The sequence below is a fragment of the Gigantopelta aegis genome, chromosome 3, assembly GCF_016097555.1.
Source record: "Gigantopelta aegis isolate Gae_Host chromosome 3, Gae_host_genome, whole genome shotgun sequence".
In the NCBI taxonomy this organism is placed as follows: Eukaryota; Metazoa; Mollusca; class Gastropoda; order Neomphalida; family Peltospiridae; genus Gigantopelta; species Gigantopelta aegis.
Window position 1 is genome coordinate 45,798,086 of NC_054701.1, and position 13,710 is coordinate 45,811,795.

Here is a 13,710-nt window from a genome sequence, read left to right on the forward strand (position 1 = left end):
ACTGGGCAATAACTGCCACTGAGCTAGATATTGCCAAAATGAAAAGCAGATGATCAGTTCTTAATAGGAAAATATAGCCTCAGATTGCAGCTGTAAATAATGTGTTGAGGTGTCAGTATTAAACCTTTATTTCCTCAAAAACACAAAACATGTCATTCTTTATTTATTACATTCCACATACAAAGGGTGACATAAAAACAGTACATTTTATTTTATGTCAATACTGGCTGTATCATGTTACTGGTTGTGTTCTTTTTTAACCCTGTATTCTGCAAAACAAGTCTGACAATGTGTTCTGTGGTTTTCTGATGTCCTTGAGGAAAAACTGTTAAAACTGCCTGCCTGTTACCATGTGTCATTATAGTTTGCCCAATAATCTATTATAACAAACTATTTTTAATTTGTTTGTTCGAATGTAATACCATGTAAGTGTTACCAAATTGTTTATTGTATAGTAAAATGGTTAAAGCAGGATTATCTCATTATAAACATATGTACAACTCTGCACAGTACAGGAATATTTTTATATATCTGTTTTTCTTAATTGTCAATTAAGATGAACAGTATATCAACTATGAAATATATATCAAATGGTGAACATTTTTACCTGCCTAGTATACTGATGGAAAGAAATAAAGGATCACACAGATAGCAACAAGAAATAATGACTGCATCAAAAATCAACTGATATTGTCAGACGTTGACTGGGAACATATAGGCAGCACAGTCAACACTACAGACATTCAATCCCACATTACAACTTGGTATGAAATACAGACATTACTATGCTAGTAGTGAATTAAATTTGGTCTACAATTCCATGTGTTCCCTTATTTCTTTCCATCAGTATATTTGATAAAAAATATTTCAATAACAGACCTTAAATACTACAATGTATTTTTTACTATTAGAGATATTTTTGATAATTGAACTTGGACATTACTTGCATTTTAATTGTTTAGATTACCCATTTTCATCTATATCCAAAGTGTTTCTAGTAAGCCTGGTGCTTGTAATACACAAAATTAATTTTATATAATTCTGAGAAGTAGCGGTTATGGAGTCGAGCTCTTGTCTATTTCAGAGGGTATTTCTCCATTTCAACATTACAGACTCGCGTTTTAATCTATTTAAACTTTATCCATGTGTGTTACAGGTTTGTAGATTAACAAAAAAAAAATAAAAAATTAAGGGTTGAAACTATGGTCTGCAGACTTTAAACTAAAATGGTTGTGTGAAGTTTTCTTCTTTTTTTCTCCCTCTTTTTCTCTTCTTTGTCTTTGAGCTGATGCCTTCCTTTTAGAGATAAAAAATATCATCACATTTAATTATTATTTATTTAAAAACAACTATAATAAATTATGTAGATCCTCCAAGAATTTTTATTTTCTCGACATATATTTTTTTAAAGATTAATCAAGTAAACTAAAGGAAAAATAGGATCCTTATGAAATCCTTGTTCACTTTTTGCTAACATTTATCATCAAATCCTGAGAAATAAATCTATGTCATAAGTCAACCAGGTACTGTGCTAAATGACTGGAAAATTATTGTGTTATATTTTCACAATGTCGCTGACAAGAAGTGAAAGGAAACCTCCACCGAATGCCTCGCCACCGATGTTCTGGTCGGCTGGCATGGATGTTCCGAGTGTTGTCGGTTCCTGTAGGGTGTGGAGAGGCCCGCGACTTGACACGTTATGTGCATTAGACGCACTTGGCGAGCCAAACAGCAAAGGTACAAAAACTGTTTTTCAAATATTGTCGGTAATTACGGTTTTCAAACACGTCCCAATCAATGGATCTGTAATGCCATTGTGACTTTTGTCCTCGGTGGCGACATGGAGGATGACTCCTGCTGAGTCCCACTCGCGGCGAGAGTCGCGCGGCGAGTCGCGGTCGTCTGAGGGCACGCCGTGCATCCAATTGTCGTCAAGTGTCACTGCCACAGTCACTTTACAAGCCACCAGGGTGGGGGGTGGGCATTTGACTTTCTGTAGTGCTCTCCGCCCCCCACCCACCCCATCCAACTCCCCAGATCTTATCTGACATTGTCTATTGCTGTATTGTACTTACTGTGAGATTCTGTAACCGCTCCCAATTAAATGTACCACAACTCTGAATGATGGGTGTATGGCATGGTATTTGTATAGCAGTGTTATGCTTTCAGGTGACTAGTACATATAAAAGATATCTTGCTGCTTGATGGGGGTGGGGGGTGGGGGCTTTGTCTTTCTCTAGTGGTCTACACCCTCCCATCCCCTCCTGGATCTTATTCAGCACTGTGTACTGTTTTATTGCAATTAACCTGAGACTCTGTACTGATCTCCAGTTGAATGCCCATTTAAGACATATCTTACTGCTTGAGAAGGGTCTCTTCATCCTTCTGTACTGATTTCTACCCCAACCCCAAGATCCTTTGTGACAATATGTTGCTTTTTAAAAATTTATCACCAATCTAAATGATGGAAAGTCTGTACAAGCCTGTAGAAACCAGGATGGGAGGCATTGCCACCCCCACTTGAGAACGAAAATGTATATTTTTTGTCCTACTCTATATCTCTATATAAATAAAGATAAAAATATGGCTTGTACCCCCCCCCCCCCCCACACACACACACATGAACTAGAGATTTCCCCTCCACTACAGATTGTACCCCCCACACACTCCAGATATTCCTACGGAACTGTTTTGCTTTATTTGTTAGAGCATCTAATGTTACATCACAGTTTTTCTTTTCTCAATTTGTGTGTTTTAACAAGCAAACATTGTACAGTTATTATTAATATAACTATGCTTTTAACATTAAAAAAAAAAATCACTTGGTTACTAGGCATTGAATTTTGAATTTTACTTTGGGTTTTTTTAGGCTTCAGCTGGAATAGTAAAACGTTATAATATAGATATTATGAAAATCCATCTCATTATCTTATGCTTATGACTGAAAATCTGTGATCTGTGAATCCTGCTAAATTCATAGCCTGGTTACATCTGTATAAAAAAGCTGTATTAGTTTAGAATAGTTTGTGCAGGATGAATTAATTTTCAGATGATTTTTCTACCATACACCAAAATTAGAATTAAACTAATTTATCAACAGGTGTTTTATATAGTATTTAGATTTTTTTAAATAAGTTATTTCTTAAATGTGTCATGCATGTGTTGTCATCTCAACAATTTGTTTTTCTCATACTTATTTATAGGTTATTAAATGAGCTTCTGTTTCATATCGTGTTTAAGCCTCAAGTGACAATGAAATTTATTTCATGAGGGACATAAACATGATATGAAATGGTAGCGAGTCTGATATCCTATTTATTACCCATGATCGATCTTAATTTATTTTATTCAACTCATTTGGCTTACATTCCTATAAGGTAGTGCCAATATATTTTTTACTATATGGGTAATAAAACTTATTATTACTACGGTGGTGATGACTTGTAAAAACTCATGAGTTTTAATATTTGTGTTTGCAGAAGGAATTGTGATCATGTTTATTCGGTTCTACACAGATTTATGTAGCTGAATTGATTAAGAATTAGTTTCTTCAAATTAAGTGAAAGGGCTTAAATAGCATATGAATGTAGATAAAATCAAATGTAGTTTTGACTTTACTTGTAGCACATTGACCATATATATTTCTTGCTCCAGCCAGTGCACCACAATGGGTAAATCAAAGGCCGTGGTATGTGCTATTCTGTATGGGATGGTACATATAAAAGATCCCTTGCTGCTAATCGAAAAGAGTAGCAGGTTTCCTCCCTCAATACCAGTGTGATCCTTGACCATATGTCCGACACCATATAACTGTAAATAAACACAATAATAATGTGGGTGTTTACAAAAATGTATGCTTGATTCAGTGTTGGTATTTTATTGTTGTGTTTTTTATCAATATAATTTATTCAGTTGAGACTTGATTCAATGTAGGTATTTATAAGTTTTTTGTTTTTTTATCAATATAATTTTTTTGAAACAAATGCAAAAAACTGATAAAGGTGGGGTTTTTTCAAACATATAATTTTTGACTATTAACGTTGATCTATATTCTGCTGTGTCTACCAGATAGTGATTTGATAGTAGTTTTTTTAAGTGCTCTTTAAGGTCAGGTAACATATCTTGGATACATTTTTAACTAAACTAATACAATGAAACCCCTCTAAACTGGACACCCACAGGACCAGGTAGAAAATCCTGTTTTGGGGTATCTGGTATAGAGAGGTTCTCTTGTGTACTGATATTTAAAAAGTTATTGTGAAAAAAATCTGGTTTTAAAGGAATTCTGCTTTACAAAGGGTCTAGTTTTCAGTGGTTTTACTGTACTCACCAAAGCATGTCAGTCATGCAACCTGCTGGAATTACCAAATGTCTGACATCCAAAAGCTGTCCATCGAAAATACTAGTCAGTGCAGAAAGTAGCCCAGTGGTAAAGCGATCGTTTGACACACGGTCGGTTTAGGATCGATCCCCATCTGTGGACCTATTGGACTATGGGGTGGGACGTAGCCCAGTGGTAAAGTGGGATCAATCCCTGTCGGTGGGCCCATTGGGCTATTTCTCGTTCCGACCAGTGCACCATGACTGGTGTGTCAAAGGCCATGGTATGTACTACCCTGTCTGGGATGGTGCATATAAAAGATCCCTTGCTGCTAATCGAAAAGAGTAGTCCATGAAGTAGTGACAGTGGGTTTCTTCTCTTAATATCTGTGTGGTCCTTAACCATATGTCTGACGCCATATAACTGTAAATAAAATGTGTTGAGTGCGTTGTTAAATAAAATTTAAGTTATTTTTCTTCTATTGGACTATTTTTCATACCTGCCAATGCACCATGACTGGTATAACAAAGGCCCAGGTATGTACTATCCTGTCTGTGGGATGGTGCATAATAAAAGATCCCTTGCTACTAATGGGAAAATGTAGTGGGTTTCCTCTCTAAGACTGTATGGCAGAATTACCAATCGTTTGACATGCAATAGCCGATGATTAATAAATCAGTGTGCTCTAGTGGTGTTGTTAAACAAAACAAACTTTAACTTTATAATCTTCATTGACATATGTTCTCTTTTCCGAAGCAGTCCCACTCATGAAAAAACTGGGCAATTGTTGAACCTTTTTTTTTTCTTTTTTTTTTAAATAATATATCCACCTATTTTCATGGACTTTGTCAATGAAGAGATCATACAAATAACAAGTTAACAGGGACATTATGCAAGACACAACTAGAAATGAAGCTTGACACGTTGGGACAAAGACACAAATTATGTTGCCAGAACTTGTGAGTGTAGTAAAAAGATAGTTTTGTGTATGGTACATAATGCAGTCAAGAGTGGCAGTTTGATTGACATATATGTCATGTAGTGCATTCAGTGGCTTTGGTGGCTTCGATGGCTTCGGTGACTCCAGTGGCTTCGATAGCATGGGGATCAAGAAATACATGGGCATGGACACTCCCTTTTTCCTTTTACCTGCAAACTCGTAATACTAAGCCTGCTGATTAACCAATGGGCTGGGGTGTTCTTTTTTTTTTTTTTTTTTTTTTTTTTTTTTTTTTTTTTTTTTTATCTCCTTGCATTGAAAGATTATTGTATGTGTTAGTGGGTGATGGGAGTGAACTTGACTTTGTTGTGAGCTTTCTAATGTGTCTATTTTTTGTGTGTGATATGTATTATTCTTGAAGTACTCTTATCATCACTGTCTTTATATCCAATGTGTTTCTGGGTGCTTTTTTCTCTCCTCCCATCTAATGTGTGTAGTGGTTTAATCTGGATTTCCAGCCAGTGCACCACAGTTGGTCTAAGGCCGTGGTATGTGCTTTTTTCTCTCCTCCCATCTAATGTGTGTAGTGGTTTAATCTGGATTTCCAACCAGTGCACCACAGTTGGTCTAAGGCCGTGGTATGTGCTTTTTTCTCTACTCTCATCTAATGTGTGTAGTGGTTTAATCTGGATTTCCAACCAGTGCACCACAGTTGGTCTAAGGCCGTGGTATGTGCTTTTTTTCACTCCTCCCATCTAATGTGTGTAGTGGTTTAATCTGGATTTCCAACCAGTGCACCACAGTTGGTCTAAGGCCGTGGTATGTGCTTTTTTCTCTCCTCCCATCTAATGTGTGTAGTGGTTTAATCTGGATTTCCAACCAGTGCACCACAGTTGGTCTAAGGCCGTGGTATGTGCTTTTTTCTCTACTCTCATCTAATGTGTGTAGTGGTTTAATCTGGATTTCCAACCAGTGCACCACAGTTGGTCTAAGGCCGTGGTATGTGCTTTTTTCTCTCCTCCCATCTAATGTGTGTAGTGGTTTAATCTGGATTTCCAACCAGTGCACCACAGTTGGTCTAAGGCCGTGGTATGTGCTTTTTTCTCTACTCTCATCTAATGTGTGTAGTGGTTTAATCTGGATTTCCAACCAGTGCACCACAGTTGGTCTAAGGCCGTGGTATGTGCTTTTTTCTCTCCTCCCATCTAATGTGTGTAGTGGTTTAATCTGGATTTCCAACCAGTGCACCACAGTTGCTCTAAGGCCGTGGTATGTGCTTTTTCGTCTGTGGAATGGTGCATATAAAAGAAGGAAATAAATGTTTTATTTAACGACGCACTCAACACATTTTATTTACGGTTATATGGCATCAGACATATGGTTATGGACCACACAGATATTGAGAGAGGAAACCCGCTGTCGCCACTTCATGGGCTACTCTTTTCGATTAGCAGCAAGGGATTTTTTATATGCACCATTCCACAGGCAGGATAGTACATACTACAGCCTTTGTTACACCAGTTGTGGAGCACTGGCTGGAACGAGAAATAGCCCAATGGGTCCACCGATGGGGATCGATCCTAGACCGACTGCCTATCAAGCGGACTCTTTATCACTGGGCTGTGTCCCGCCTCTGCATGTAAAAGAAGATCCCTTGCTGCATTGGGAAAAATGTGTCAGAATGACCAGATGTTTGACATCCAATAGCCGATGATTAATTAATCAATGTGCTCTAGTGGTGGCGTTAAACAAAACAAACTTAATTTTTTCAATCATGAAGAAGATTTCATTATTTTGAAATGGCACGAAAATCCACAATAGATATTAAAACTCGGAATTTCCAGTTCAAACTTATGCATCGCATTCTGACAACAAATACTTACCTACAGAAAAGTGACAATTTATGTACTTTTTGCAGTGAAGAAGGTGAGTCATTAGAACATTTATTTTGTCATTGCTCTCTTTCTCAAACGTTTTAGCAACAATTCAAAACGTGGTTTAAAGATAAAACAGGTTTGATTGTAAATCTTAATATTATCGATATATTACTTCGGAATCCTTTACAGAGTATTTTATTAAACCACCGGCCTCGGTGGCGTCGTGGTTAGGCCATCGGTCAACAGGCTGGTAGGTACTGGGTTCAGATCCAGATACCGACTCCAAACCCTGAGTGAGTGCTCCGCAAGACTCAGTGGGTAGGTGTAAACCACTTGCACCGACCAGTGATCCATAACTGGTTCAACAAAGGCCATGGTTTGTGCTATCCTGCCTGTGGGAAGCGCAAATAAAAGATCCCTTGCTGCTAATTGGAAGAGTAGCCCATGATGTGGCGATAGCGGGTTTCCTCTCAAAATCTGTGTGGTCCTTAACCATATGTCTGATGCCATATAACCGTAAATGCAATGTGTTGAGTGCGTCGTTAAATAAAACATTTCTTTCTTTTTATTAAACCACATCATTATCTTATGTCAAAAAAAATACATATATAGTTGTAAATATGCCAATCGAAATCCTAAATTTTCTGAAGCTACAAGTATAATAAAACATAATAGAAATATTGAAAAGTATATTTATGCAAATAATGACCATTTCCAAAACAAGTGGGATATATTGGCCATATAGATAGTACTTTTGATCTTTCAAAAATACGGTGCTATATTATGACAAAACCAGCCAAATATATAGGTGAATGTAAAGTACACTGTTGAGAAACCTATCAGCTGACAACGCTTGGGATTATTTATTTATTTATTTATTTTCATTATCATTTTTTTTTTTTTTTTTTTTTTTATTCGGTTGTTTTTTTTCAACCAATTATTATTATTTTTGTTTTATTATTGTTATTTTTTTTTTTCTATTTGTTTATTTTACTTCCATCTATTACTTCTTCTTCTCTCCCTTTTTGTGGTAACGTTTATTAATATCATAACATATTACTTGTATTATTATATAGTGTGTATCCTATAACATTAATGTAAGGTAGTGATACCAGGGCCCCCAAGCCTGGCATTACTGTATTTCTTTTCTGGGGACAATAAACTTTTGAAAAAAAAAAAAAAAAATTCATTATACAGAAACACATGTAATAACTGTATATTAAAATCAGGAGTGTTCTTTTAATAAAAATTAAATAATAATAAACATCAATGGAATGCCAACCACCCAATCCACTGCTGAATTAGAATAACAACAAACCAACCTCCCGTCGCACTTTTTTTTTCTCGAATGTAGCCTCATTAACAAAATGGCATTTCTTTAGACTTTGCATTTGCTCTTGCTCTTTCTATCATTAAACACAGTGATAAAAAAGAATCAATGTTAATTATGACTTATCACATCTCGCACTTGAAGCCTGTATGTAAACACATGTTTAGAAAATCGTTAGCTTGTATGGGGGAAAAGCTGAAAATTACTGCACTTAGTAGTGCTTTGACTTGTGAGTTCATTAGTGCATATGATTATGGGGTTCACACACAGTTCAGATAAACAAATTTTTTTTAATATTATCTTAGTTTGTTTGCCTCACACAGTATGTGACTGTATAGTTGAACCTATCTGTACCAGCCACCAAAATGCCCTGTAAAAATGTGGTCTTTGTGAACAGGTGGTCTAACTACAGAGGTAAATATGGTTGTATGTGTAGTACAGATGTACATGCAGTTATTGTATTGCAGTGCCTTTTCTCTCTCATATTGTTGGTGGTAATAGCAGATGCCTTGTTTAATTGATTTTACTGTAGTTTCCTCTTTATGTGTGGGTTTTTCGGACGTTTTTTTTTTTTTTTAAATTTTACATTAACCATAATGTGAAGTGTAAAGTCAGCTAAATCTTTGGCATGTTAAAAAAAAAGTAAAAAAGAATTTGTTGAAGATGTTAAACAATTTTGGAAGTGAGATATGACATTGCTTAGTGGTACAGCACTCGCTTGATGCAAGACCGGCCTCGGTGGCATCGTGGTTAGGCCATCGGTCTACAGGCTGGTAGGTACTGGGTTCGGATCCCAGTCGAGGCATGGGATTTTTAATCCAGAAACCGACTCCAAACCCTGAGTGAGTGCTCCGCAAGGCTCAATGGGTAGGTGTAAACCACTTGCACCGACCAGTGATCCATAACTGGTTAAAAAAAGGCCATGGTTTGTGCTATCCTGCCTGTGGGAAGGGCAAATAAAAGATCCGTTGCTGCTAATCGGAAAGAGTAGCCCATGTAGTGTCGACAGCGGATTTCCTCTCAAACTCTGTGTGGTCCTTAACCATATGTCCGACGCCATATAACTGTAAATAAAATGTGTTGAGTACGTTGTTAAATAAAACATTTCTTTCTTTCGCCTGATGCATGATTGCTTTGGGATCAATCCCTGTCAGTGGGTCCATTGGGCTATATCTCATTCCAGCCACTGCTCCACAACTGGTGTAGTAAAGCCCACAGTATGTACTATCCTGTCTGTGGGATGGTGCATGTAAAAGATCCGTTGGTGCTAATTGAAAAAAGAATAGCTCATGGAGTGGTGGCTGCAGTTTTCCTCTCTCATGTAAGTCATTGTCTGTGTGGTCCTAACCATATGTCTGATAACATGTAACTGTAAAGAGAAATCTTTTGATTGTGTCATTAAATAAAACGTGGTGGGACTTAGATCAGTGGTACAGCGCTTGCCTGAAGCGTGATCGATCTAGGATCGATTCCTGTTGGTGGGGCCATTTCTCGTTCAGCCAGTGCTCCACAACTGGTTTAACAAAGGCCTTGGCATGTACTATCCTGTCTGTCTGTGCTGCTGATTGAAAAGAGTAGTCCATGAAGTGGCGACATTGGGTTTCCTCTCTCATATCTGTCTGGTCCTTAACCATATGTCCTTAGCCATATAACCGTAAATAAAATGTGTTGAGAGTGTTGTTAAATAAAAACATTTCCTTCCTTCATTAAATAAAACATGTCTGTCTTTCTTTCATTCTTTCTTTCTATATCGTTCCAGCCAGTGCACCACAACTGGTATATCAAAGGCTGTGGTATGTGCTATCCTGTCTGTGGGATAATGCATTTAAAATAACATTTGCTATTAATAGGAAAATGCAACGGGTTTCATGTCTACGGCTACATGTATATATCAAAATTACCAAATGTTTGAAATCCAATAGCCAATAATTAATAAATAAATCAGTGTGCTTTAGTGGTTTCGTCAAACAAAACAAACTATAACTTTTTTTCTTTCTCTATGACATTGATAGTTGTCTTGTTTGAGATGCAGTGGTTTGCAGGATCAATCCTCGTCAGTTGACCATTGAAGCTATTTCCCGTTCCAGCCAGTGCTCTATGACTGGTATATGAAAGATACTGCATACATACACTGTTGTGTCTGTTAGACAGTGTGAATTAAAGTTCCCTTGCTGTTAATCAGTAGGAAAGGGCTTTGTGGTGATGGCATATTTATCTACAAACACTAAATCAAGAATCACAATATCTATAGCAGTTAGCTACTGATTAAACAATGTGCTGAGGTGTCATTAAACCAACAATCCAGTCCTTTAATTTTTTGTTTTAAATTATAGTGCCTTTTTTTTTTTTTTTTTTAATGCATTATTAGCTTGTTTAAGGTTTCCGAACATAAGTTAAGAAAATTTCTTTATTTCTAAATGGCTAATAACTGTAGTTTAAAATAATTATGCTAAGGTGCTGTTAACAAATATTTCTTCCTTTTTTCCCACCATTCTTCGGTTTTGAAAGTTTTGACTAAACCAACAAATAAAATGGATGATGTCAACAAGAACAAAAAAAAAAGAAGAAAAAAACAGTCGTAAAAACTCATTTTAATAGCATTTCACCACCATATTTATTTTGTAAAGCCCGATTAACAAGGATTTTGTTTAATCGTCGTGTTCATCAACTTGTTCCATCCGACGAACATAACGACGCTGGAGTCTTTAATTTATGACCACAGAATCATGTTGACAGTCTGTTCCGAGAGTGTTCACAAACACTCGTTATTTGACCACTCAAATGCCTTTGTGCAGTTTTAAATTGATGGCTTCACCTTTATCACATGGCAATAAGGCAATATTTCCCCCATGCACAACACCGCTGAAATTGTCGGGATCGACTTACGCAGGACAAGTGGAACATTTTACAGCTAAGTCGATTTCCCAGTTCCACTCGGTGACTTTATGAAGCTTTCGCATGATAGATGCCCATAGCTCAGCTCGGCACACCGTTTGTCGCACTCATTTTACGATCTCGTAGAATTAGTGATGCCAAATTGTTCCTGGTTAAATATTTGTCTGTTCTATGAAAAATCTGTAACATCATTCTCCTGTGACAATCATAGGATGGCTCGGCCATATTTGCAGAGGGTTAGCTTTTAAAAAAAACCCTCAAGCCCCACAAATGGGACTGATGGATGATTTCTGAGATTGGTTTTTATGACTGCCGTGGTCCGACTTCAATCAGTTGTTAGTTAGAGCTGTTGTAGTTAACACTAATCTGCTTACAGTGTTTTGGCCAACGCATGACGGCACACACACAACTGTTTCGGCAGTCAGCCGAATAATTGGAAACAAAAACGGTATAATTATTTGTCAAATCTGTCAATATGGCATTCGGGTTATTTTCATTAAAAGCTATTGTAGTGGGGTTTTTTTAAAATGTCTTTTTAAAAATATAGATATGTTTTTAATTGCTGCCCAAAGTGGAGATGGGCTGTTGGGATAACACCATGGATTTTAGTTTAGTTTACATCTCTGTAGACACATTGATATTTACTTTTCATGTGGATGTGATTAAGTGTCTGATGGAAAGACACCCTAGACTTTAGTTTTGTGATGTGCCATCAAATGCTGGTACAGTCAACCCAGTTTTTAAGAAACCTGAACACTGGACCCTCTTTATTATATGTCTTTGTATACATCCATCCATCCTTCCATCCTTCCTTCCTTCCTTCCTTCCTTCCTTCCTTCCTTCCTTCCTTCCTTCCATCCATCCATCCACCCCTCTATCCATGTATCCTTCCATCCATGCATTCATCCAAATCGTTTAAAACACATGAAAACACTGAATAGTTAAAATTAACTCAAGGTTGAAGCCTGTGTTGGGATACGAGCCCAGCACCTACCTCACATGAAACAAGTGACTTGACTGATGCACAACTGAAGCCTGTTCACACACTCCCATGATTCCCATTAGTGTTTTCGTAACTGTTACCTTTTATGGCCAGTGCTTTACATGGACATCAAATGTTTCCTGTGAAATTTCTTTTTTTTTCTTTTTCTTTTTTTTGTTGGGTATATCTGTGTTTGTGTAGCAACAATTTTTCTGTGCCATGTAGCAAAATATAAATGACTGTACAAGAAGAAGAAGAAGAAGAAGAAGAAGAAGAAGGAAAAAAAACCCCAAATCTGCAGCTTAATCAATTTTTTTGCAAGTTTTTAATTTCACTGAATCCTAAAAGAGTCGTGTCGGGTACGTTTTGATTATGGTCATATGCCACTAGAGCTTTGAACATGTCTGTCCCGAGGCCGATCTCTGGATAGACGGAAGTCTGTCCTGGGACAAAAAACTATTTCTTTCTTTTTTCTCCAACATTTATTATTATTTTTTCAGGTGTTCACCAATACTTTTATGATTTTCGTCCATCTCTTGAGGCATCTGATTAATTTTGTTTTGAATGTGTTATATTTTCAGATGTGTTCCACGGCAGCAATGAGACACTGAGCACGAGCTCTGGCTCCAGCAACTGTAACCTACCGACGCGGGGAGGGCTCACCGAGGGGGGAGCCTACAGCATCTTCCCCAGCAGCAGCACCGGATCTCCGGATCTCCTCGGTTGAATCCGGTTGCAGGATGATGGTGTCATACAAGTGTTTAATTTTATCAAAGTCCTACATTAAAACAATGCAGAAAATGATTTGATTTTTTTTAATGTAGCTGTATATTTTGTGGTTGATTTTGTATGTCAGATTTAAAGAAGAAATAGTATTTATTTAGCTCGAGTCTAATATTATACATGTATTTAGCAGAACATGAATTAACTTTGGAATTAAGTAGAGGTCATAAAATGGGGCTGTTTTTGGTCTGTTTGTCCATTTTAACCATATGGTTGGTATATCAGAAAACATGATGTGTATTTGTGTGACACTGACGGTATGTATCTAAAAGAACTCTTGCTGCTGTTTGAAACTCTCCCCCCCCCCCCCCAAAAAAAAAAAAGAAAAAAAAAAGAAGTTTTATATTATAGACCAGTGTGCAATTTTGAGGAGAGTCCTGGAGCCAGAGGCTCGCAAAAATCGTATAGAACTCCCGCATGGCTTGTAAAAGTTATTTGTACAAATTACATTGATTCTTCAAAATGACATGGCCAACCAGTCTTGAATAGCGATCTTTTCCATGGTTTCATTCAAAACATTTAGTGTATCTTCTGTTCTACTGGAGATGCACGGCAGGGTTCGCTGGGTTGGTGGTGGGCTCT

General features: G+C 37.1%; 1 protein-coding gene across 1 annotated transcript in view; it reads left to right on the forward strand.

Annotated features, from left to right (window-relative positions):
- LOC121368117 (breast carcinoma-amplified sequence 3-like) overlaps positions 1-13,435 on the forward strand; it is a 57,331-nt gene extending 43,896 nt beyond the window's left edge. Inside the window, exon 21 of the mRNA XM_041492690.1 lies at positions 12,927-13,435. Within this exon, the coding sequence (XP_041348624.1) occupies positions 12,927-13,072 (146 nt within the window). The 3' untranslated portion in view covers positions 13,073-13,435. The remainder of the gene's footprint in view (positions 1-12,926) is intronic.
- Positions 13,436-13,710: the final 275 nt, after the last annotated feature.